Source organism: Aquarana catesbeiana, linkage group LG01, assembly GCF_042186555.1.
Source record: "Aquarana catesbeiana isolate 2022-GZ linkage group LG01, ASM4218655v1, whole genome shotgun sequence".
NCBI lineage: Eukaryota > Metazoa > Chordata > Amphibia > Anura > Ranidae > Aquarana > Aquarana catesbeiana.
In genome coordinates this window covers 793,460,358-793,487,562 of record NC_133324.1, presented here as the reverse complement: position 1 = coordinate 793,487,562, position 27,205 = coordinate 793,460,358, and the positions used below count along the sequence as shown (strand labels likewise).

The window sequence follows — 27,205 nt, the reverse complement described above, 5'->3', positions numbered from 1 at the left end:
CGATTGGCTAGCATGCACAGCTGCACTAGATTTTGCACTCTCCAGTTTTAGCAAACCAACCCCTTTACCTACTACAACTGTGATGTAGCTTCTAAACCGGTTGCTAGGATGCATATAGGCTCATACTATACAATTAAGGAAATCATACTTTAAACAGACTTGATCTTGCATACTGAACTTTCAGTAAAACATATTGTACATTTTTCTTCCAGTAAAATCATCTGCTGTACATATGTATAGTGTAATTCCTAATTTCTTTGTGTCAGTGAGTTTTCTGGGACATTGCACTGCATATAAAAGAAAATCATACCAATCCTAGTACTTGACGATGTACATCCTAACTGGACGACCGTTCCTCCTGTTCACCTACATGTCACTATAGGAGATTTATAATGGCGGTTAGCATCGGCAGCCAGTGAGGGCTGCAGGAAACCCAGGGCAGACACTACAGTGTTAAAGCAACCATCACCATGTATGAGGAACTAAAACACAAGTCAAGACTGCAAACAAAAGCATGACTAGGTATCTGTCCTGCTGCCCATGCCACAGAGCTCTGCTCGCGTTACAGATAATCATTCTGAGACACCTTCAGAAATCAAACTTCCAACAGATGTGGGTGGTCCCCCCACTGAACTCTGGTTCATCCACCGGATCCTGTGTCACTAAATGACTCACAAGTGAGGGGACCACAAAGAGGGACAGGAGACCAATCATGGGACACACCCAAGTGTGCTGAATGCGGAAAAGTCTTCAGCAATTTAGTGCCGCTGTTTGACACAGATGAAGAGATAGGCAGGTAGTTATGCTATTTTTTGTAGGCTGGCCTGGTGTTCAGGTTTTTTTTTTCGCAAGTACAAAAAACAGTCTTAAAAAAATTGAAGGTAAAAATGCAATTGCCCAAAAAACATTGAGGCACGCCTTTAAAGAAGGCCTGAGAGAAATTTGCAGGCTGCCATTGCCTTCTCAGAAAATGGTTGTTGCCTGCAGTATTTGGCTTCACTTCTTTCCAAGTCCAAGCAAAATACAAGTATTATAGGAGTTTAAAGTGGATGTAAACCCGATTCATGAAATTTGACCTAAGCACATATCTGTAGTGGTTTCTTGATTCTCTCCAAAACACTAAGTCCTGTGTCTTTCTGCTGTTTGGTTGCTCTGTTATCAGCATGATAACTTCTGACAAGTTTTCCCTCAACCAAGATAAAACCAGCCTGAAATTTGTGTTGTGGGAGGTTGCTATAAATAGATTAGCAGAGAGCTTGACTTGTCACAGCACAGCTCTGCAAGTCTTCGTCTATGTGGAGAGGGGGTGTGTGCCTTTCCGCCAATCAGCTGTCTTGGCTGTATGCCAAGAATCCATCCACAGTGCTGAAAAGGAAGAGAAAATCTCTAACAATAAGCATTTTCTAAAGAATATATAAAGCTGAAGACACCAGATATACATGTAAAACTTATTTAGGGAGATTTTTCATCTGTGTATCATCTGAGGTTGTTCACTTCACTGTGTATATGTGAGGGTTTACAGCTCCTTCAAGCTTTGCGTTCTAATGTTCACTGTTCTCCAATCTGGTGCTGCACAGACCAAATTGTGCAAACATTTTACTATGATTAAATATTTAGTGGTTTACTAACTAGCTGACTGCAATTCTTTGTGTGCTTACCCTATAGAGAATCTTACAAAGACAACATGTAACTACAGCCATAACAAATTTTAATATTGCAATGCTAATAAAATTAGTATCACTTATACCTAAAACATTGTTCCCACATACAAAAAGAAAAAGAGAAGTCCAGAAAACTATACAAGAAACCCACAAAAAAAATATATATATAATATTATCTTGACCTCCGGTCCCTTTTTGTTTTTTCTGTGTTTTTGTTCATGGTTTTCTCATTGTCCCCTCTGCAGTCAGGACAGTACCATTTGCCCTTAGGTTTATAGGTAAGTCCGACACAGGAGAAATGGAACCACTCTATGGCACATTCCTCATTGTCACATCCTATCATCTCCCCATAGGACACTTGATTGCACAAGCAGTATGTTGGCTCATTAGGGTCAACTACAAACGGAATCGGGGACACCTCCCTTTCCTGCTTGGCTTTGGCTCGTTTCTTCTTCTTGGAAGACTTGGCCTTCTTTTCCTTCGGTGGTTCGTCACCATCATCTGTTCCATTGACCATGTGACACAAGTCCCGACTCTCGCTATTGCGCTGCCTGCGAGGTCTCCGGGTAGAGCGCTCGGCTGTATTGGATTCAGATTTGGACTTTTCTGAAGAAGGTTTTTCACCTTCATCCGACTCAAAAAAGCCTTTACCAAGGGCATCAATCTGCTTAGTCCTATTTTCTACCAATTCCAGCACCTGTGTGACAAGCTGAATTTTGTCATCGCCCAGTTCCTGGGTCACGATAAGAGCTCTCTGTAGTTGCTGCAGTAAACGCTTCTTTTGGTGTGGATCACTTTCATTTGAATGCTTCTCTGAGACCTCATCAATCTCCTTTAGCGCCTCTGCAGATGAAAAAAGGAACAATAAATATCTATAAGGTGGCAGACCTATAAAGTATTACAAAAATTACACAGGATGAAGATGTTAGATGAAAATGTTATGACAAAATTAAACACGGTCACATTCCCCAAACCAGAACCTTAAACCACCCCATACTTACCTAAATCACAGTTTTTCTTCCTGTAGCATCTGTTTGAATTTAAAAAGACCTATGCTTGGCCCACACAGTTGTGCCATCCATTCACAAGGATCTGTGGATGGGAAGACTACAAGTCTCATCTGTCACCATGGTAGACGAACTTGTAGATCTCAATGGAGTAAAAGTGCGGTTAAGTCACCTCACTTGTAGTCCGGGGTTTACTTCATTCAGCCCTGCAATGGTAGGTACCCACCTCTATACAGAACAAGGGCTGGGTGGGACAAGGAGTGGGGGAAATTGAAGGGTTAGCAGGAACCCACTCATTGCACTGATCGTAGCTGCAATGCTCTGCAGGCCTCAATGCAAAATATAGATTACTTCTATCAATGGGGGTGCATGTATTTTCTTTTCAAAAGATGAACTATACCTTTAATTCAAGTGCATTCATACATAAAAACTGTAGAATAAGTGGAATCTAAACTTTGAATGTGATGGTGGCTGTGGCAAATAAACTTACAATGGGTTGCTGACATGCTCTCCTACTACGAGTGACTGTCTTAGGGCCTGGCAACTGGCCACAGCAGCTCATACACTGCATCAAGGTAGAAGGTCACTTGCTCCCTCATAAGGACATCTCTTGCTCATGTCTAATGCTAACCATATATGTAAGGATGTATATCAAACCTGAGATTGGGTTTAGCATGTACACACCAGTCCTTTAACACATAACTGAACCGTTGGAGGACAGAGGCCTTGTACAATAAAATATACAATAAGCGGCATTGCCATAACGGTTCTCTTGTAATTATCCACTACAATCCACAAGCATTAATGTTATATTAAACAAAACAAATGGGTTCCCCCTTCCACAGTTGAGGTGGAAAGAGGAATCCTCCCTGTTGTGCTATTGTAATTTGATAGTGGGCACTCCTCTGCTCTCAGAATACACTGATCAGCACTGCAGTGCTAATCAAACATGAAACTTTCCGACATTCCTGTTTGAGAAGAATTGATCGCTAGATCGACTCCTCTCGAATGGGAAATGGCCATACAGTACTGTACATTGCGGCCGCCGGGCACACGCATCAGCTCCTGAGCCGTGTGCCCTGTATCTATTACACGAAATGACGTACAGGTACGCCGTTTCATACAAAAGAGCCGCACAGCTGCAGTATATGTATGGTCTTATAGTGCTTAAAGACTAAACCTTTTTCTGACACTTGTTAAAATCAGTATAGAACCCCCAAACATCCTATATTTTCTTTTTAGCAGAGACCCTAGAGCAGTGATGGTGAACCTTGGCACCCTAGATGTTTGGGAACTACATTTCCTATGATGCTCATGCATTCTGCAGTGTAGCTGAGCATCATGGGAAACATGGTTCCAAAATATCTCGAGTGCCAAGTTTTGCCATCACTGACCTATAGAATAAAATGGCGGTTGTTGCAATATTTTATGTCACACTGTATTTGCACAGCGGTCTTTCAAATGCAATTTTTTTGAAAAAAACAAAAACTAAACAGTAAAGTTAGCCCAATTTTTTGGTATGATGCGAAAAGATGTTACGCCGAGAGAATCGTGATCTTTATTGTAAGCGAAAAAAAATTGTGATTCTCATTTTAGCTAGAAATATATATATATATATATATATATATATATATATATATATATATTTTTTTTTTTTTTTACACATCTCTATAAAAATAAATGACTGCTCTCAGATGTAAGGGTATTTGTATATGGTGCTGATGTATTAACAGTAGAAAATTTCTGCATAAAAATGCGAGGATAGTCTATATAGTAAATGTGTGTTCTAGATTTTATGGTGTTGTACTCACATATTTGCATATATATGTGCATAAATACTGCCCAGCAATGCAGGTTTTTTTTCCCCCCTTTTTGCTGATCTATATGCTGTGCATGTTCACAAATCTGTGTGTACAGACATTAAGAACAATGGTCTGCATTTACTTCAGTAACAAAAAACAAAAAAAAAAAATAAACCACCACAAAACCCTGTATGCCTAGAAAAAAAAAAAAAAAAAAAAGTTTTTTTTTAGGCTTCGGTGTAAAAGAGGCCTTGTCCTAGTTTAAAGTTCACCTTTTGAACACGTTACACTTGTATTTAGGGAGTAGCATGGTGATAAAGCCCCCCCCCCCCTTCTCCATAAGAGCTGGTGGGGTTCATCTCCCCAAGTCCTGCCTCCACAGTTCACCGACTTGTAGTTTAAACAGACTACACAATGTGCTGAAAGGCCATAGAGAGGTACAGACAAAGCTGGAGGGGAAGTGCACATCACTCCTACAATACCTGGCAGGATAATATAGATAGATAACAATGCATCCGTGGTCAGACCCGTAAAAAAAAAAAAAAAAAATATATATATACACACACACACACACACACACCTTTCTCATTATTTCTTTCTGCGTTGTACACAAGGCCTAGAGACGGGCCGCATACCCAGCAATAACAAGCTACATATAAACAGGGGCGGCCAGCTGCCATGTGTGCATTAGATGAAAAGATGACACAAGGCTCTATAAGTGACATGCCCCGAGGGGGAGGGGGCGTGTCCCGAGTGTATCCATAGGCTGCCGTGTATAGAGTGGGCGGGCCATGTCAGGCCCGGGTGGGGATGACATGACGTTATCCATGTGGTATGCAGGCCCCGCCCAGAGGAGGCGGGGACGGTCAGGGGGCGAGTGTTCCTGGGCAGAGCCCCGCCTCGGAAGTGACGCCCCTGTCAGTATCCAGCCATCACAGTACAGAAGAGGTGGTACAAATGTAACACACGGCCATGGTGCTCACCCAGTTATACACAGACAGTCTATAAACCCCTTTGGAGTCTTCCAGCACAGCCAGTAATAGTACACACAGGACATCAATAAATCCCCCAGCACACGGCACGCTGAAACCTGTAGTGCTACCACTACTTCCAGCTTCCAAAATGGCTGACTGAGGCTCAGGAGTGACACCTAGACAGGACGGCGAGTGTCGGGGGTTCCAGCAGTACAGGAATGCTGCTCGTTCCCCTATAGGAGGCGATGCCCCCCTTGTATAAAGAAGGGGGACCCCCGGCCACGTGTGTCGGCTCACCTACCTCTGTACTTGGTGTCGATCTCCCGCAGGACGGAGATGGTCCTCTGGATGTCCATAGGTAGAGTCTCCATACACTCCATGTACTCCTCCACATAGGTCACCAGCTGGCTCTCCTCCAGTCCCCCTCCGCTCCCTCCCGGGGAGTAGTAGAAGCTGCTCGGTGGCGCCGGTGCTGGCGGCTGTTGTTGTTGGTGCCCTAACATGGTCCCGTGATCAGAGCATCCAGCAAAGTTCCGGGATCCGGGGGGCTGACTCCTCGGCTCGGAGGAAGGGCGGAGTTGTGCGGTGCTCCGGTCCCGTCGCTCTTGCTGCTCCTCTCCCCTGAGCTCTATCTCCGGGGCCGCATTCCAAATTGGAACCCGGCGGACCGAGCTCATGTTCTGCGCATGCGTGCACATCGCCTTATAAGGCAGGACGCCCCTTTTTTTCTCGCTTTTATTGTGTTCGGATTTTCCCGCATTTCCCCCAGCTCGCGTTCATTGGGCGAGCGGATCGAAATGAGGCGTGGCGGTGCATCTGGGCGGGGTTTGTCTGAAGCAAGGTTACGCCCCCTCCCCCCCCAGCTTTAACTCTTCCGCTTGTAGGAGAGCTCAGTGCTGGTCTGCTAGCTACGAGCTGGGCCTCAAAGTTTACTGGGCGACCCACCCCGTGGGTGTGTGAGGAGACACAGCGGGCTCAGGCCTCTATGAGGGGGTCACACTACAGTCATATTCTTCTATTTCATTACAGAAGATGTAAAGCTGTGTGTGTAAACATTCACTGACTCTGGATATGGGAGGGATTTCTATACACATTACAGGGAAACCTACTACACTGCAGGCTCGTATAGATTGTAGGCTTCGAGATCAGCATGCCAGGACCCATCAACACAACCATCCATACCATCCACCCCACACCACCAACCACACCAAACCAACCCACCTTCCACAACACCATCATCCACACCACCCTCCACAACACCACCACACACCACACCAACCCACCTTCCACACCACCCTCCACAACACCACCACACCAACCCACCTTCCACACCACTCCACCACACCAACCCACCTTCCACACCACTCCACCACACCAACCCACCTTCCACACCACCCTCCACAACACCATTATCTATACCACTCTCCACAACACCACCACACCAACCCACCTTCCACACCACTCCACCACACCAACCCACCTTCCACACCACTCCACCACACCAACCCACCTTCCACACCACTCCACCAACCCACCTTCCACACCACCCTCCACGACACCATTATCTATACCACTCTCCACAACACCACCACACCAAACAAAAGGGAAAACTAAATGGTGGGACTTTAAATGAAGCAACGGGGGGTGGGGTAGGTACCCGCTGTGGGTCGACGCCACGCCCACGTGTCCTACGGATGACGTCACATCTTGACGCCATTCCGCCGACACGTTTGTCCATCTGCGTATTCCAGGAAGGGTAATTTGGCGCCAAACGCCGAGCACACATTGTGGCTCGGACGGCGGCGCCACCCCCTTTGATTACGCTGCGTGACGTTGATGGTTGTCCCCAGTGCACGGCCGCTATTTAAACCTCACATATCTTCATGCTCACACTATTAATGGCTTCTCTCACTAAGCATTTATTGCTGCACGGTTTTTGGATTTTAAACTATCTACACCTATTTATACAGGTACCTATGCTACACTATACTTTAGAAACATACCCTTATCACATCTTTATTTCATTTTTACACTTTCCTATTTTTATACTTTCTACACTTTTTCATTTTTTATTTATCTTGTTATCTTTTCACACACTTCAATCTTGGGGAGTTTTTTCTCCAATTTTTTTAGCTGTGGAACTGGTTTACTCTATCATCTTACTATTTTTTACCTATTGATTCCTACAGATACCCCTGGGAGTTAGCTACAAGACGATTCATACTAAACACTAGATATACCACAGTTAAAAAATTGGCTCATCCTGTCATACAATCATTACTGGTCACTGTTCCTTTGCCGTGCCTTGAGGTTCTCCATCTCAGCTTCCGGGGTTGACGTGCCCTATAATGTCTCTTACCTAGGATACCATTTTCATGTATATTTACATATATTTTATAGTTTAACAAGGTGAGAATGTTTGGGATCCTTTTTTTGTTTCCCTTTCTTATACATTTTTTACAATTGTATATTTTATATTATACCCATTCTGGTAATTGTATTTCATTATAGATACCCCCTAATTTTGCATCTGCTCCTGACGAGTGGTATAACCACGAAACGCGTAGAGCTTTCCTATGATGCGTTGTCACAGTATCTATGTCCAATATTTGTATTATACTTTATCTACTTTTATTAATCAATCTACCCTTGCTTTTATACCCTAATATTGTTGTTGTTACCATTGGGGTTTACATACCCAGGTTAAAACTATGTACATTATTATATCAGCTTTGCATTGATGTGGAATGTCCTGATCCTGTCAACCACTGTTCATTAACATATTATACTGTTATACATTGTTTTCTTGTTAATGAACTTATCGTGTACTACATTGTATTGTCTAGATCCGCTCATTTAGACCCTTAGTGCATTGCTATATTAGTTTATTATTTATTATTTCTTGGGTTATGTACAAACCTTGCAACTAATAAACATTGGTATACTGATTGGTTTATACAACGTAGTGGTTGCTTCATTTAAAGTCCCACCATTTAGTTTTCCCTTTTGTTCAATGTATTGGGGATGGAGGCGTATGTGTAGTTCACTGCCTCATTTAAAGTCCCATTTTAGCTTTAGGTTCAATTTGTTCTTGTATACAACTAGGGATGGAAGCAGATCACTAAAACATTATATCTACTCTATTACAATCTGTGACCTTTCTAGCCACCACGCCAATTCCTTCATCAGGGACCATGTTTACCAGCTTGGGGTGAGGTTTCTTTTGTCATACCCGGAAGCTGCGACCCGCACCGTGACCTCTCCCTCCCCTCCTACCTGCGGGGGGTGGGGTAGGTACCCGCTGTGGGTCGACGCCACGCCCACGTGTCCTACGGATGACGTCACATCTTGACGCCATTCCGCCGACACGTTTGTCCATCTGCGTATTCCAGGAAGGGTAATTTGGCGCCAAACGCTGAGCACACATTGTGGCTCGGACGGCGGCGCCACCCCCTTTGATTACGCTGCGTGACGTTGATGGTTGTCCCCAGTGCACGGCCGCTATTTAAACCTCACATATCTTCATGCTCACACTATTAATGGCTTCTCTCACTAAGCATTTATTGCTGCACGGTTTTTGGATTTTAAACTATCTACACCTATTTATACAGGTACCTATGCTACACTATACTTTAGAAACATACCCTTATCACATCTTTATTTCATTTTTACACTTTCCTATTTTTATACTTTCTACACTTTTTCATTTTTTATTTATCTTGTTATCTTTTCACACACTTCAATCTTGGGGAGTTTTTTCTCCAATTTTTTTAGCTGTGGAACTGGTTTACTCTATCATCTTACTATTTTTTACCTATTGATTCCTACAGATACCCCTGGGAGTTAGCTACAAGACGATTCATACTAAACACTAGATATACCACAGTTAAAAAATTGGCTCATCCTGTCATACAATCATTACTGGTCACTGTTCCTTTGCCGTGCCTTGAGGTTCTCCATCTCAGCTTCCGGGGTTGACGTGCCCTATAATGTCTCTTACCTAGGATACCATTTTCATGTATATTTACATATATTTTATAGTTTAACAAGGTGAGAATGTTTGGGATCCTTTTTTTGTTTCCCTTTCTTATACATTTTTTACAATTGTATATTTTATATTATACCCATTCTGGTAATTGTATTTCATTATAGATACCCCCTAATTTTGCATCTGCTCCTGACGAGTGGTATAACCACGAAACGCGTAGAGCTTTCCTATGATGCGTTGTCACAGTATCTATGTCCAATATTTGTATTATACTTTATCTACTTTTATTAATCAATCTACCCTTGCTTTTATACCCTAATATTGTTGTTGTTACCATTGGGGTTTACATACCCAGGTTAAAACTATGTACATTATTATATCAGCTTTGCATTGATGTGGAATGTCCTGATCCTGTCAACCACTGTTCATTAACATATTATACTGTTATACATTGTTTTCTTGTTAATGAACTTATCGTGTACTACATTGTATTGTCTAGATCCGCTCATTTAGACCCTTAGTGCATTGCTATATTAGTTTATTATTTATTATTTCTTGGGTTATGTACAAACCTTGCAACTAATAAACATTGGTATACTGATTGGTTTATACAACGTAGTGGTTGCTTCATTTAAAGTCCCACCATTTAGTTTTCCCTTTTGTTCAATGTATTGGGGATGGAGGCGTATGTGTAGTTCACTGCCTCATTTAAAGTCCCATTTTAGCTTTAGGTTCAATTTGTTCTTGTATACAACTAGGGATGGAAGCAGATCACTAAAACATTATATCTACTCTATTACAATCTGTGACCTTTCTAGCCACCACGCCAATTCCTTCATCAGGGACCATGTTTACCAGCTTGGGGTGAGGTTTCTTTTGTCATACCCGGAAGCTGCGACCCGCACCGTGACCTCTCCCTCCCCTCCTACCTGCGGGGGGTGGGGTAGGTACCCGCTGTGGGTCGACGCCACGCCCACGTGTCCTACGGATGACGTCACATCTTGACGCCATTCCGCCGACACGTTTGTCCATCTGCGTATTCCAGGAAGGGTAATTTGGCGCCAAACGCTGAGCACACATTGTGGCTCGGACGGCGGCGCCACCCCCTTTGATTACGCTGCGTGACGTTGATGGTTGTCCCCAGTGCACGGCCGCTATTTAAACCTCACATATCTTCATGCTCACACTATTAATGGCTTCTCTCACTAAGCATTTATTGCTGCACGGTTTTTGGATTTTAAACTATCTACACCTATTTATACAGGTACCTATGCTACACTATACTTTAGAAACATACCCTTATCACATCTTTATTTCATTTTTACACTTTCCTATTTTTATACTTTCTACACTTTTTCATTTTTTATTTATCTTGTTATCTTTTCACACACTTCAATCTTGGGGAGTTTTTTCTCCAATTTTTTTAGCTGTGGAACTGGTTTACTCTATCATCTTACTATTTTTTACCTATTGATTCCTACAGATACCCCTGGGAGTTAGCTACAAGACGATTCATACTAAACACTAGATATACCACAGTTAAAAAATTGGCTCATCCTGTCATACAATCATTACTGGTCACTGTTCCTTTGCCGTGCCTTGAGGTTCTCCATCTCAGCTTCCGGGGTTGACGTGCCCTATAATGTCTCTTACCTAGGATACCATTTTCATGTATATTTACATATATTTTATAGTTTAACAAGGTGAGAATGTTTGGGATCCTTTTTTTGTTTCCCTTTCTTATACATTTTTTACAATTGTATATTTTATATTATACCCATTCTGGTAATTGTATTTCATTATAGATACCCCCTAATTTTGCATCTGCTCCTGACGAGTGGTATAACCACGAAACGCGTAGAGCTTTCCTATGATGCGTTGTCACAGTATCTATGTCCAATATTTGTATTATACTTTATCTACTTTTATTAATCAATCTACCCTTGCTTTTATACCCTAATATTGTTGTTGTTACCATTGGGGTTTACATACCCAGGTTAAAACTATGTACATTATTATATCAGCTTTGCATTGATGTGGAATGTCCTGATCCTGTCAACCACTGTTCATTAACATATTATACTGTTATACATTGTTTTCTTGTTAATGAACTTATCGTGTACTACATTGTATTGTCTAGATCCGCTCATTTAGACCCTTAGTGCATTGCTATATTAGTTTATTATTTATTATTTCTTGGGTTATGTACAAACCTTGCAACTAATAAACATTGGTATACTGATTGGTTTATACAACGTAGTGGTTGCTTCATTTAAAGTCCCACCATTTAGTTTTCCCTTTTGTTCAATGTATTGGGGATGGAGGCGTATGTGTAGTTCACTGCCTCATTTAAAGTCCCATTTTAGCTTTAGGTTCAATTTGTTCTTGTATACAACTAGGGATGGAAGCAGATCACTAAAACATTATATCTACTCTATTACAATCTGTGACCTTTCTAGCCACCACGCCAATTCCTTCATCAGGGACCATGTTTACCAGCTTGGGGTGAGGTTTCTTTTGTCATACCCGGAAGCTGCGACCCGCACCGTGACCTCTCCCTCCCCTCCTACCTGCGGGGGGTGGGGTAGGTACCCGCTGTGGGTCGACGCCACGCCCACGTGTCCTACGGATGACGTCACATCTTGACGCCATTCCGCCGACACGTTTGTCCATCTGCGTATTCCAGGAAGGGTAATTTGGCGCCAAACGCTGAGCACACATTGTGGCTCGGACGGCGGCGCCACCCCCTTTGATTACGCTGCGTGACGTTGATGGTTGTCCCCAGTGCACGGCCGCTATTTAAACCTCACATATCTTCATGCTCACACTATTAATGGCTTCTCTCACTAAGCATTTATTGCTGCACGGTTTTTGGATTTTAAACTATCTACACCTATTTATACAGGTACCTATGCTACACTATACTTTAGAAACATACCCTTATCACATCTTTATTTCATTTTTACACTTTCCTATTTTTATACTTTCTACACTTTTTCATTTTTTATTTATCTTGTTATCTTTTCACACACTTCAATCTTGGGGAGTTTTTTCTCCAATTTTTTTAGCTGTGGAACTGGTTTACTCTATCATCTTACTATTTTTTACCTATTGATTCCTACAGATACCCCTGGGAGTTAGCTACAAGACGATTCATACTAAACACTAGATATACCACAGTTAAAAAATTGGCTCATCCTGTCATACAATCATTACTGGTCACTGTTCCTTTGCCGTGCCTTGAGGTTCTCCATCTCAGCTTCCGGGGTTGACGTGCCCTATAATGTCTCTTACCTAGGATACCATTTTCATGTATATTTACATATATTTTATAGTTTAACAAGGTGAGAATGTTTGGGATCCTTTTTTTGTTTCCCTTTCTTATACATTTTTTACAATTGTATATTTTATATTATACCCATTCTGGTAATTGTATTTCATTATAGATACCCCCTAATTTTGCATCTGCTCCTGACGAGTGGTATAACCACGAAACGCGTAGAGCTTTCCTATGATGCGTTGTCACAGTATCTATGTCCAATATTTGTATTATACTTTATCTACTTTTATTAATCAATCTACCCTTGCTTTTATACCCTAATATTGTTGTTGTTACCATTGGGGTTTACATACCCAGGTTAAAACTATGTACATTATTATATCAGCTTTGCATTGATGTGGAATGTCCTGATCCTGTCAACCACTGTTCATTAACATATTATACTGTTATACATTGTTTTCTTGTTAATGAACTTATCGTGTACTACATTGTATTGTCTAGATCCGCTCATTTAGACCCTTAGTGCATTGCTATATTAGTTTATTATTTATTATTTCTTGGGTTATGTACAAACCTTGCAACTAATAAACATTGGTATACTGATTGGTTTATACAACGTAGTGGTTGCTTCATTTAAAGTCCCACCATTTAGTTTTCCCTTTTGTTCAATGTATTGGGGATGGAGGCGTATGTGTAGTTCACTGCCTCATTTAAAGTCCCATTTTAGCTTTAGGTTCAATTTGTTCTTGTATACAACTAGGGATGGAAGCAGATCACTAAAACATTATATCTACTCTATTACAATCTGTGACCTTTCTAGCCACCACGCCAATTCCTTCATCAGGGACCATGTTTACCAGCTTGGGGTGAGGTTTCTTTTGTCATACCCGGAAGCTGCGACCCGCACCGTGACCTCTCCCTCCCCTCCTACCTGCGGGGGGTGGGGTAGGTACCCGCTGTGGGTCGACGCCACGCCCACGTGTCCTACGGATGACGTCACATCTTGACGCCATTCCGCCGACACGTTTGTCCATCTGCGTATTCCAGGAAGGGTAATTTGGCGCCAAACGCTGAGCACACATTGTGGCTCGGACGGCGGCGCCACCCCCTTTGATTACGCTGCGTGACGTTGATGGTTGTCCCCAGTGCACGGCCGCTATTTAAACCTCACATATCTTCATGCTCACACTATTAATGGCTTCTCTCACTAAGCATTTATTGCTGCACGGTTTTTGGATTTTAAACTATCTACACCTATTTATACAGGTACCTATGCTACACTATACTTTAGAAACATACCCTTATCACATCTTTATTTCATTTTTACACTTTCCTATTTTTATACTTTCTACACTTTTTCATTTTTTATTTATCTTGTTATCTTTTCACACACTTCAATCTTGGGGAGTTTTTTCTCCAATTTTTTTAGCTGTGGAACTGGTTTACTCTATCATCTTACTATTTTTTACCTATTGATTCCTACAGATACCCCTGGGAGTTAGCTACAAGACGATTCATACTAAACACTAGATATACCACAGTTAAAAAATTGGCTCATCCTGTCATACAATCATTACTGGTCACTGTTCCTTTGCCGTGCCTTGAGGTTCTCCATCTCAGCTTCCGGGGTTGACGTGCCCTATAATGTCTCTTACCTAGGATACCATTTTCATGTATATTTACATATATTTTATAGTTTAACAAGGTGAGAATGTTTGGGATCCTTTTTTTGTTTCCCTTTCTTATACATTTTTTACAATTGTATATTTTATATTATACCCATTCTGGTAATTGTATTTCATTATAGATACCCCCTAATTTTGCATCTGCTCCTGACGAGTGGTATAACCACGAAACGCGTAGAGCTTTCCTATGATGCGTTGTCACAGTATCTATATCCAATATTTGTATTATACTTTATCTACTTTTATTAATCAATCTACCCTTGCTTTTATACCCTAATATTGTTGTTGTTACCATTGGGGTTTACATACCCAGGTTAAAACTATGTACATTATTATATCAGCTTTGCATTGATGTGGAATGTCCTGATCCTGTCAACCACTGTTCATTAACATATTATACTGTTATACATTGTTTTCTTGTTAATGAACTTATCGTGTACTACATTGTATTGTCTAGATCCGCTCATTTAGACCCTTAGTGCATTGCTATATTAGTTTATTATTTATTATTTCTTGGGTTATGTACAAACCTTGCAACTAATAAACATTGGTATACTGATTGGTTTATACAACGTAGTGGTTGCTTCATTTAAAGTCCCACCATTTAGTTTTCCCTTTTGTTCAATGTATTGGGGATGGAGGCGTATGTGTAGTTCACTGCCTCATTTAAAGTCCCATTTTAGCTTTAGGTTCAATTTGTTCTTGAACACCACCACACCAACCCACCTTCCACTCCACCACACCAACCCACCTTCCACACCACCCTCCACAACACTATTATCCATACCACTCTCCACAACACCACCCCACCATCCACACCAAACCAACCCACCTTCCACACCACCATCATCCACAACACCACCACACCAACTCACCTTCCACACCACCCTCCACAACACCACCACACACCACACCAACCCACCTTCCACACCACCCTCCACAACACCACCACACCAACCCACCTTCCACACCACTCCACCACACCAACCCACCTTCCACACCACCCTCCACGACACCATTATCTATACCACTCTCCACAACACCACCCTCCACAACACTATTATCCATACCACGCTCCACAACACCACCCCACCATCCACACCAAACCAACCCACCTTCCACACCACCATCATCCACAACACCACCACACTAACTCACCTTCCACACCACCCTCCACAACACCTCCACAACACCACCACACCAACTCACCTTCCACACCACCCTCCACAACACCACCACACCAACCCACCTTCCACGCCACTCCACAACACCACACCAACCCACCTTCCACACCACCACCACACCAACCCACCTTCCACGCCACTCCACAACACCAACCCACCTTCTACACCATCCTCCACGACACCATTATCTATACCACTCTCCACAACACCACCCTCCACAACACTATTATCCATACCACTCTCCACAACACCACCCCACCATTCACACCAAACCAACCCACCTTCCACACCACCCTCCACAACACCATCATCCACAACACCAACTCACATTCCACAACACCACCACACCAACCCACCTTCCACGCCACTCCACAACACCACACCAACCCACCTTCCACACCACCCTCCACAACACCACCACACCAACCCACCTTCCACGCCACTCCACAACACCAACCCACCTTCCACACCACCCTCCACGACACCATTATCTATACCACTCTCCACAACACCACCACACCACCCTCCACAACACTATTATGCATACCACTCTCCACAACACCACCCCACCATCCACACCAAACCAACCCACCTTCCACACCACCCTCCACAACACCATCATCCACAACACCAACTCACCTTCCACAACACCACCACACACCACACCAACCCACCTTCCACACCACCCTCCACAACACCATCATCCACACCACCCTTCACAACACCACCACACCAACCCACCTTCCACACCACCCCACAACACCACAGCAACCCACCTTCCACACCACCCTCCACGACACCATTATCTATACCACTCCCCACAACACCACCACACACCACCCTCCACAACACTATTATCCATACCACTCTCCACAACACCACCCCACCATCCACACCAAACCAACCCACCTTCCACACCACCCTCCACAACACCATCATCCACAGCACCACACCAACTCACCTTCCACACCACCCTCCACAACACCATTATCCATACCACCCTCCACAACACCACCCCACCATCCACACCACCCTCCACAACACTATCATCCACAACACCAGCCACACCACACCAACCCACCTTCCACACCACTCTACACCACCCTCCACAACACCATCCACACCACCATCCACCCCACCTTCGACACCACTCCACACCACCCTCCAACACCATTATCCATACCACCTTCCACAAAACCACCACACACCACCCCACCATCCACACCACCCTCCACAACACTATCATCCACACCACCATCCACACCACCCTCCACAACACCATCCACACCACACCAACCTACCTTCCACACCACCCTCCACAACACCACCCCACACCAAACCACCTTCCACATCACCCTCTACAACACCATCATCCATACCACCCTCTACCTCCACACCACTATCATCCACACCACCCTCCACAACACTATCATCACACCACCATGCATAACACACCATCCACACCACCCCACCCCACCATCCATACCATTATCCATACCACCATCCACACCATGCCACCATACACACCACCATGCATACCACACCACCACCCACTGCACACACCCCCACCATCCACCCCACCCCACCCCACCATCCATACTACCATCCACACCACTCCACCATCCACACCACCATGCACACCACACTACCATCCACACCACTCCACCACACCAACCCACCTTCCACACCACTCCACCACACCAACCCACCTTCCACACCACCCTCCACGACACCATTATCTATACCACTCTCCACAACACCACCACACCAACCCACCTTCCACACCACTCCACCACACCAACCCACCTTCCACACCACTCCACCACACCAACCCACCTTCCACATCACTCCACCACACCAACCCACCTTCCACACCACCCTCCACGACACCATTATCTATACCACTCTCCACAACACCACCACACCAACCCACCTTCCACTCCACCACACCAACCCACCTTCCACACCACCCTCCACAACACTATTATCCATACCACTCTCCACAACACCACCCCACCATCCACACCACACCAACCCACCTTCCACACCACCATCATCCACAACACCACCACACCAACTCACCTTCCACACCACCCTCCACAACACCACCACACACCACACCAACCCACCTTCCACACCACCCTCCACAACACCACCACACCAACCCACCTTCCACACCACTCCACCACACCAACCCACCTTCCACACCACCCTCCACGACACCATTATCTATACCACTCTCCACAACACCACCACACCACCCTCCACAACACTATTATCCATACCACTCTCCACAACACCACCCCACCATCCACACCAAACCAACCCACCTTCCACACCACCATCATCCACAACACCACCACACCAACTCACCTTCCACACCACCCTCCACAACACCTCCACAACACCACCACACCAACTCACCTTCCACACCACCCTCCACAACACCACCACACCAACCCACCTTCCACGCCACTCCACAACACCACACCAACCCACCTTCCACACCACCACCACACCAACCCACCTTCCACGCCACTCCACAACACCAACCCACCTTCCACACCATCCTCCACGACACCATTATCTATACCACTCTCCACAACACCACCCTCCACAACACTATTATCCATACCACTCTCCACAACACCACCCCACCATCCACACCAAACCAACCCACCTTCCACACCACCCTCCACAACACCATCATCCACAACACCAACTCACATTCCACAACACCACCACACCAACCCACCTTCCACGCCACTCCACAACACCACACCAACCCACCTTCCACACCACCCTCCACAACACCACCACACCAACCCACCTTCCACGCCACTCCACAACACCAACCCACCTTCCACACCACCCTCCACGACACCATTATCTATACCACTTTCCACAACACCACCACACCACCCTCCACAACACTATTATGCATGCCACTCTCCACAACACCACCCCACCATCCACACCAAACCAACCCACCTTCCACACCACCCTCCACAACACCATCATCCACAACACCAACTTACCTTCCACAACACCACCACACACCACACCAACCCACCTTCCACACCACCCTCCACAACACCATCATCCACACCACCCTTCACAACACCACCACACCAACCCACCTTCCACGCCACCCCACAACACCACAGCAACCCACCTTCCACACCACCCTCCACGACACCATTATCTATACCACTCCCCACAACACCACCACACACCACCCTCCACAACACTATTATCCATACCACTCTCCACAACACCACCCCACCATCCACACCAAACCAACCCACCTTCCACACCACCCTCCACAACACCATCATCCACAACACCACACCAACTCACCTTCCACACCACCCTCCACAACACCATTATCCATACCACCCTCCACAACACCACCCCACCATCCACACCACCCTCCACAACACTATCATCCACAACACCAGCCACACCACACCAACCCACCTTCCACACCACTCTACACCACCCTCCACAACACCATCCACACCACCATCCACCCCACCTTCGACACCACTCCACACCACCCTCCAACACCATTATCCATACCACCCTCCACAAAACCACCACACACCACCCCACCATCCACACCACCCTCCACAACACTATCATCCACACCACCATCCACACCACCCTCCACAACACCATCCACACCACACCAACCCACCTTCCACACCACCCTCCACAACACCACCCCACACCAAACCACCTTCCACGTCACCCTCTACAACACCATCATCCATACCACCCTCTACCTCCACACCACTATCATCCACACCACCCTCCACAACACTATCATCACACCACCATGCATAACACACCATCCACACCACCCCACCCCACCATCCATACCATAATCCATACCACCATCCACACCATGCCACCATACACACCACCATGCATACCACACCACCACCCACTGCACACACCCCCACCATCCACCCCACCCCACCACCCATACTACCATCCACACCACCCCACCATCCACACCACCATGCACACTACACTACCATCCACACCATCATCCACAACACTATCATCCACACCACCATCCACACCACCATCCACACCACACCAACCCACCTTCCACACCACTCCACACCACACCACCCTCCACAATACCACCCCACACCACACCAACCCACCTTCCACACCACCCTTCACAAGACCATCATCCATACCACCCTCTACCACACCACCCCACCATCCACACCACACCACCGTCCACAACACCACCACACCAACCCACCTTCCACGCCACTCCACAACACCAACTCACCTTCCACACCACCCTCCACGACACCATTATCTATACCACTCTCCACAACACCACCACACCACCCTCCACAACACTATTATCCATACCACTCTCCACAACACCACCCCACCATCCACACCAAACCAACCCACCTTCCACACCACCCTCCACAACACCATCATCCACAACACCAACTCACCTTCCACAACACCACCACACACCACACCAACCCACCTTCCACAACACCATCATCCACACCACCCTCCACAACACCACCACACCAACCCACCTTCCACGCCACTCCACAACACCACACCAACCCACCTTCCACACCACCCTCCACGACACCATTATCTATACCACTCTCCACAACACCACCACACACCACACCACCCTCCACAACACTATTATCCATACCACTCTCCACAACACCACCCCACCATCCACACCAAACCAACCCACCTTCCACACCACCCTCCACAACACCATCATCCACAACACCACCACACCAACTCACCTTCCACACCACCCTCCACAACACCATTATCCATACCACTCTCCACAACACCACCCCACCATCCACACCAAACCAACCCACCTTCAACACCACCCTCCACAACACTATCATCCACACCACCCTCCACAACACCATCCACACCACACCAACCCACCTTCCACACCACCTCCACAACACCATCCACACCACCATCCACCCCACCTTCGACACCACCCTCCAACACCATTATCCATACCACCCTCCACAAAACCACCACACACCACCCCACCATCCACACCACCCTCCACAACACTATCATCCACACCACCATCCACACCACCCTCCACAACACCATCCACACCACACCAACCCACCTTCCACACCACACCAACCCACCTTCCACACCACTCCACACCACCCTCCACAACACCACCCCACACATCACCCTCTACAACACCATCATCCATACCACCCTCTACCACCACACCACCCTCCACACCACTATCATCCACACCACCCTCCACAACACTATCATCACACCACCATGCATAACACACCATCCACACCACCCCACCCCACCCCACCATCCATACCATTATCCATACCACCATCCACACCATGCCACCATACACACCACCATGCATACCACACCACCACCCACTGCACACACCCCCACCATCCACACCACACCACCATCCACACCACTCCACATCCATACTACCATCCACACCACCATGCACACCACACCACCATCCACACCATCATCCACAACACTATCATCCACACCACCATCCACACCACAACACCATCCACACCACCATCCACACCACACCAACCCACCTTCCACACCACTCCACACCACCCTCCACAATACCACTCCACACCACACCACCCTCCACAATACCACCCCACACCACACCAACCCACCTTCCACACCACCCTTCACAACACCATCATCCATACCACCCTCTACCACACCACCCCACCATCCACACCACACCACCCTCCACAACACTATCATTCACACCACCCTCCACAACACTATCATCCACAACACCATCCACACCATCATCCACACCACACCACCATCCGCCCCACCATGCACACCACCATGCACACCCCACCATCCACATCACACCACCATGCACAACACACCATCCACACCACACCACACCACCCTACCCCACCCCACCATCCACACCCCACCATCCATACCATTGTCCATACCACCATCCACACCACGCCACCATCCACACCACCATGCAAACCACACCAACATCCACTGCACACACCCCACCATCCACACCACACCACCATGCACACCACCCCACCATCCACACCACCATGCACACCACACCACGATCCACACCACCATCCACACCACACCACCATGCACACCACACCACCATCCACACCACCTCACCATCCACACCACCATGCACACCACACCACGCCACCATCCACACCACCATCCACACCACCCACCATGCACTCCACCCCACCATGCACACCACCCCACCATCCACACCACACCACCATGCACACCACACCACCATCCACACCACCATGCACACCACACCACCATCCACACCACCATCATCCACAACACCAACTCACCTTCCACAACACCACCACACACCACACCAACTCACCTTCCACACCACCCTCCACAACACCATCATCCACACCACCCTCCACAACACCACCACACCAACCCACCTTCCACGCCACTCCACAACACCACACCAACCCACCTTCCACACCACCCTCCACGACACCATTATCTATACCACTCTCCACAACACCACCACACACCACACCACCCTCCACAACACTATTATCCATACCACTCTCCACAACACCACCCCACCATCCACACCAAACCAACCCACCTTCCACACCACCCTCCACAACACTATCATCCACACCACCCTCCACAACACCATCCACACCACACCAACCCACCTTCCACACCACTCTACACCACCTCCACAACACCATCCACACCACCATCCACCCCACCTTCGACACCACTCCACACCACCCTCCAACACCATCCACCCCACCTTCGACACCACTCCACACCACCCTCCACCACCATCCACACCACCATCCACCCCACCTTCGACACCACTCCACACCACCCTCCAACACCATTATCCATACCACCCTCCACAAAACCACCACACACCACCCCACCATCCACACCACCCTCCACAACACTATCATCCACACCACCATCCACACCACCCTCCACAACACCATCCACACCACACCAACCCACCTTCCACACCACTCCACACCACCCTCCACAACACCACCCCACACATCACCCTCTACAACACCATCATCCATACCACCCTCTACCACCACACCACCCTCCACACCACTATCATCCACACCACCCTCCACAACAATATCATCATACCACCATGCATAACACACCATCCACACCACCCCACCCCACCATCCATACCATAATCCATACCACCATCCACACCATGCCACCATACACACCACCATGCATACCACACCACCACCCACTGCACACACCCCCACTATCCACACCACACCACCATCCACACCACCCCACCATCCATACTACCATCCACACCACCATGCACACCACACCACCATCCACACCATCATCCACAACACTATCATCCACACCACCATCCACACCACAATAACGGAACATCGAAGTCCGGCAAATCTGTGAGTTTTGGCAATATAGCCTCTGATGAGGGAAAACAATTTCAAATTTTGAATCTTTCCTCTCATGTACTAACTACTGATGAATCTAGAGTTTTACAATTAGGCTTAACCTCCTGTCCTGATACTAACGTGGATCAATTTGATGTTATCAAAGACATCCACTTATATGCTCGTCGGCTAATGTTCAAAACGATCTATCATAAATCAACCAATATAGATCATGATACCACTTCAACTGGCAATAATGACCTCACAATTAGAGAAATCCAGGCCATACAGGAATTGATGGAATTATGGGAGGAAGGTGGTGACTCTATTGACTCACCCTTAAATCCTCCCATTCTATCAGAAAAGACTTCATCAATTAGATGTTTCCCCCCCTCTACAATTATTCAAACCGAGATCTAAGAACTTTCCCACATTAGGTAACAACCCTAATATTTGGGCTTTTGTGCAACAAATAATGAAAGAGGTAGAGGAAATAACTTGGTCGAAGTCTTCTTCTGACAATTTATCTCCTCCACTAAGAGGGGCACTGATCTCCCTACAGAAAAACACTGGGGTTATAATTAAGTCAGCTGACAAGGGTGGAAACCTTGTAATTATGAATCGTAGCAATTATGAACAAATGTGTCTACACATTCTCCAAAATCGAGAATGGTATAGAACAATTTCACGGACAGTTATTGACTCTTACTGTAGAGAATATAGAAATATTACTGCTAAGGCATATTCAAAAAATCTGATTGACAAACAAACCTGGACCTTTATAAATGTCCAGGAACCAAACGTTGCAACCTTTTATGCCTTACCTAAGGTACATAAGTCTCTAACCAATCCTCCCGGTCGACCCATCATCTCAAAGATGTGGTTGTCTCACTGAGAACGCGAGTAGTCTAACTGACACCTATTTAAGTCCTCATGTTAAAGCACTATTTTCTTATGCGCAGGAAACAATTGATCTTATTAAATATCTAGATTATGTGGTGACATTCCATCGCTACATTGATGATTTATTGATGATTTGGTCAGGCACTCAACAAGAACTGTTTATGAATATATTGGGCGATAATACATATAATCTCAAGTTTACAATGTCATGCGATTAGAAATCCATTAATTTTTTGGATATTCAGATCTTTATAGAAACTGATGGCTCCCTGAGTACATCGTTATTCAGGAAGCCATCAGCAAGCAATGCCATCTTACATGCATCCAGCTCTCATCCCAAGTCCCTGATCAACAGCATCCCCTACAGTCAGTATTTGAGACTGAAGTGTAACTGTAGCAGGGATGAGGACTTTCAGAAAGAAGCTAATCTACTATATTCCCATTTACGAGAGAGAGGCTATACTCATAGTACTCTAAAAAAGGCCTTTAATCGAGCTAAAGTCCATGTGAGAGATACCTTGATTCACAAGAAAAAAAACAAATCTACATCTCAACCAGTGAGAATAATTACATCCTACACCAAACAGCATAGACAGGTGAGACAAATTATTAATAAATATTGGCAGATCCTATAGTAAGTAAGTATGTTGGAAAACAACCAGAAATTACCTATAGACGTGCCAAATCCTTAAAAGATCGACTAACTCAAAGTCACTATAAAATTCCATCTTCATCTATTTTGTTTCCTAGATCTTTCCCTTGCAGGAAATGCGACAATTGTCGCTTTGTTCTAAATAATAATTAAATGAAACTACCAAATGGCCATATTCACAAAATCAGATACAGAGTGACATGCCAAACTCCTGGCATTGTTCATATGATGCAATGCACATGCAAGTGTTTTTATGTCGGGAAGACAAAGCGTCCCTTCCTTAAAAGAATCAATGACCATGTATCTCTTATTAGAAAACGTAAAATGGGAACTCCAATTTGTCGCCATGTTGGATTGTTCCATGGCTTCAAATTGGATACCATAAAATTTATGGCTTTAGAACATATTCCTACTGATGTCAGGGGAGGCAGCAATGAACAAAAATGATTGCAATTAGAATCACATTGGATTCATTTACTGAAAGCTACAACTTACCCTGGATTAAATTAAATGTTAAGTTATAAACCCTTTCTTTAAATACTGTAATTGCTTACATTGCTGCCTTCCTGACCTACTGTCTCTGAATTTATGTTGTTATTATTATATTTTATTTGTATTCTTATCTTACCCTCTTCTTCTTTTCCCCCCTTTTTTCCCCTACCCATCCTTTTTCCCCCCTTCCCTTCTCCCTCCCCATCCCCCCGTCCCTCCCTTTCCCCCCCCACCCCCCCCCCTTCCCTCCCCCCTCTCCCTTCCCATCCCCCCTTTTTCCCCACCCCCTTCCTTCCCCCCCCCCCTTCCCTTTCCCTTGTCATCATTTTGGTTCTTTACATCTCTGCCCACCCTCCTTCTCCATTCGCCCCCCCTTGGCCTATTGATGGAATCTGATTGGCATTATAATAATTAAATAGTAATCAAATTAGATATCTCATAATCTATCTTTATTAGTAAATTTCTGTAGAATTTTGACAAAATGATCTTTTAGTGTATGTTAGAATAATTCTTATTATGTATCAACATTATTACTATTAGAGTCTATTTTATATAAAATTTTGCTTGTGTATATTATGTACTAAATAAAGTTTTATTGTACATGCACTTGCTTTTCTACGCTCATGGCTTTGCTTGACCCTTTAACCATCCTTTTCCTGATATGGTAACCTTCTAGACCCACAATAATTGTATTGCCCTGTGCTTTTGGCCCATTTTGAGCAATCATGGAGGCCACATGGACGCCCAGGGTGTCTTAACCTAGTAGGCAGGGCACCCGATTCACTGTGCTGCTACTGTGTTTTTGTATCACTCCCCTTCCCTCCGTGGATCTCTCCCTGTTTTCTACATGGGTGATTTCCCCCTCCCACAACCAGAGGGAATCACTCCCCCTGTCTCTATAACTGAGTCTTAGGACCTGGCGACGATGGATGGAGTGACGTGAATGACGCGGCTTGCGCATGCGCGGCGCAGTTTACACGTACGCTTCCGGTCCTTCAGGCCAGATGGGGGGTACATAAGGCTGCCATTGTTGTGACCTAGCTTTTGGCTGTTTAGAAGTCAGTATATTAAGGGCACTATCTGTGTCTTTAGCAAGCATTTTTACTGTGTTATATATATTTTTTTTGTAAAATCAGTTGTCTCTTTCTTATATTGGCTGTTTGTCTTTCCGAGAGCTAGTTGCTTGTCCATTACATCTTCTCTCCCTGTTTTTTGGTTTGCAGTCAGCTTTGAAGATCAACATTAGAATTTAATGACAGCATTTCAAAATCCCTTGGATATTAAGCTCTTTGCAGAATTTGTATTTGTAAGTTAAAAATTCTTCTTTTTTTATATCATCTTTTTCAGTTTGGAAAAATATTTTCCTCTCTGACATTCTCTGATATACCTTAATATATATTTTTTATAGCTGGTCCTATTATTTCCCCTGTGGCCACTGGTCAGCTATGGTTCCTTTGGCGCAGATAGCCATCTAAAAAGCGTGGGGATAATTGGATCCATTTTAGGCAATACAGGTAAGAAGCTTCGCCCCGAAAGTAGAGGTGCATGTGCATATAAACTGGTATGTAATTAAACGGATGTAATATTTTGCAATATATATGATATATAACTGTAAATTAGTTGACATATATATGATTTTTTTTTCTTTTTTGTTGTCTCTTATGTTAGAAGGCTTGTACTTCAAAACCGGACAGCTTCCCCTGAAGAAGCCCGACATATGGGTGAAACATGTTGGGAAATCCACCTTACAGTGCTGTCCTGCCTATACTGTGATATACTGTACTTGCCAAATGTCTTGTTTTTAAAAACACTTTTTATTTTGCTTTCCAAAATAAAAAAAATGATTTTTTAAATAATATATTTGATATTATTTTTGCACCTAAAAAATACCAAAATATCCTCTTCGTTTATCTACAGCTCTAATTTATCGTGGTGAACCCTTCATTACTGGATCCAGCTTGCATAAATATATTACAATGGCTTGTTTTCTATCATGCTGTTTGTGTAAGAACTCCAGTTTTATGTTTCAAAAAGACAACTTTTTCCTGGCAATATTATAATTTCTCATTTCTTGCTCTGTTGCTAGT

The 27,205-nt window shown here is 45.2% G+C and overlaps 1 protein-coding gene and 1 long non-coding RNA gene across 3 annotated transcripts; one reads left to right on the top strand and one right to left on the bottom strand.

Annotated features, from left to right (window-relative positions):
- Positions 1 to 1,694: 1,694 nt before the first annotated feature.
- ING2 (inhibitor of growth family member 2) lies at positions 1,695 to 6,228 on the bottom strand. Of its 2 annotated transcripts, none has more exons than XM_073606991.1 (2): positions 5,746 to 6,228; positions 1,695 to 2,504 (listed from the first exon to the last, which is right to left on the bottom strand). In XM_073606991.1, exons 1-2 carry the CDS (start codon positions 6,140 to 6,142, stop codon positions 1,834 to 1,836), a joined length of 1,068 nt encoding a protein of 355 aa, XP_073463092.1. In that variant the 5' UTR covers positions 6,143 to 6,228; the 3' UTR covers positions 1,695 to 1,833. The 2 variants fall into 2 exon arrangements, with proteins under 2 accessions (XP_073463092.1, XP_073463099.1); XM_073606998.1 differs by lacking the exon at positions 5,746 to 6,228 and adding an exon at positions 5,051 to 5,312.
- A 19,911-nt stretch (positions 6,229 to 26,139) lies between these two features.
- LOC141113709 (uncharacterized) lies at positions 26,140 to 26,974 on the top strand. The gene is made up of 3 exons (XR_012236806.1): positions 26,140 to 26,424; positions 26,527 to 26,632; positions 26,787 to 26,974. It is a non-coding gene; the product is annotated as an uncharacterized lncRNA (long non-coding RNA).
- The last annotated feature ends 231 nt before the right edge of the window (positions 26,975 to 27,205 follow it).

What these genes read in the sequence shown, in the direction of transcription:
- ING2 (XM_073606991.1), bottom strand. Translation starts at nt 6,142, where the DNA reads ATGTGCACGCATGCGCAGAACATGAGCTCGGTCCGCCGGGTTCCAATT. An exon ending in GATCGACACCAAGTACAGAG is followed by an intron (nt 2,505 to 5,745) that starts GTAGGTGAGCCG and finishes TTTCATCTGCAG; the next exon opens with AGGCGCTAAAGGAGATTGAT.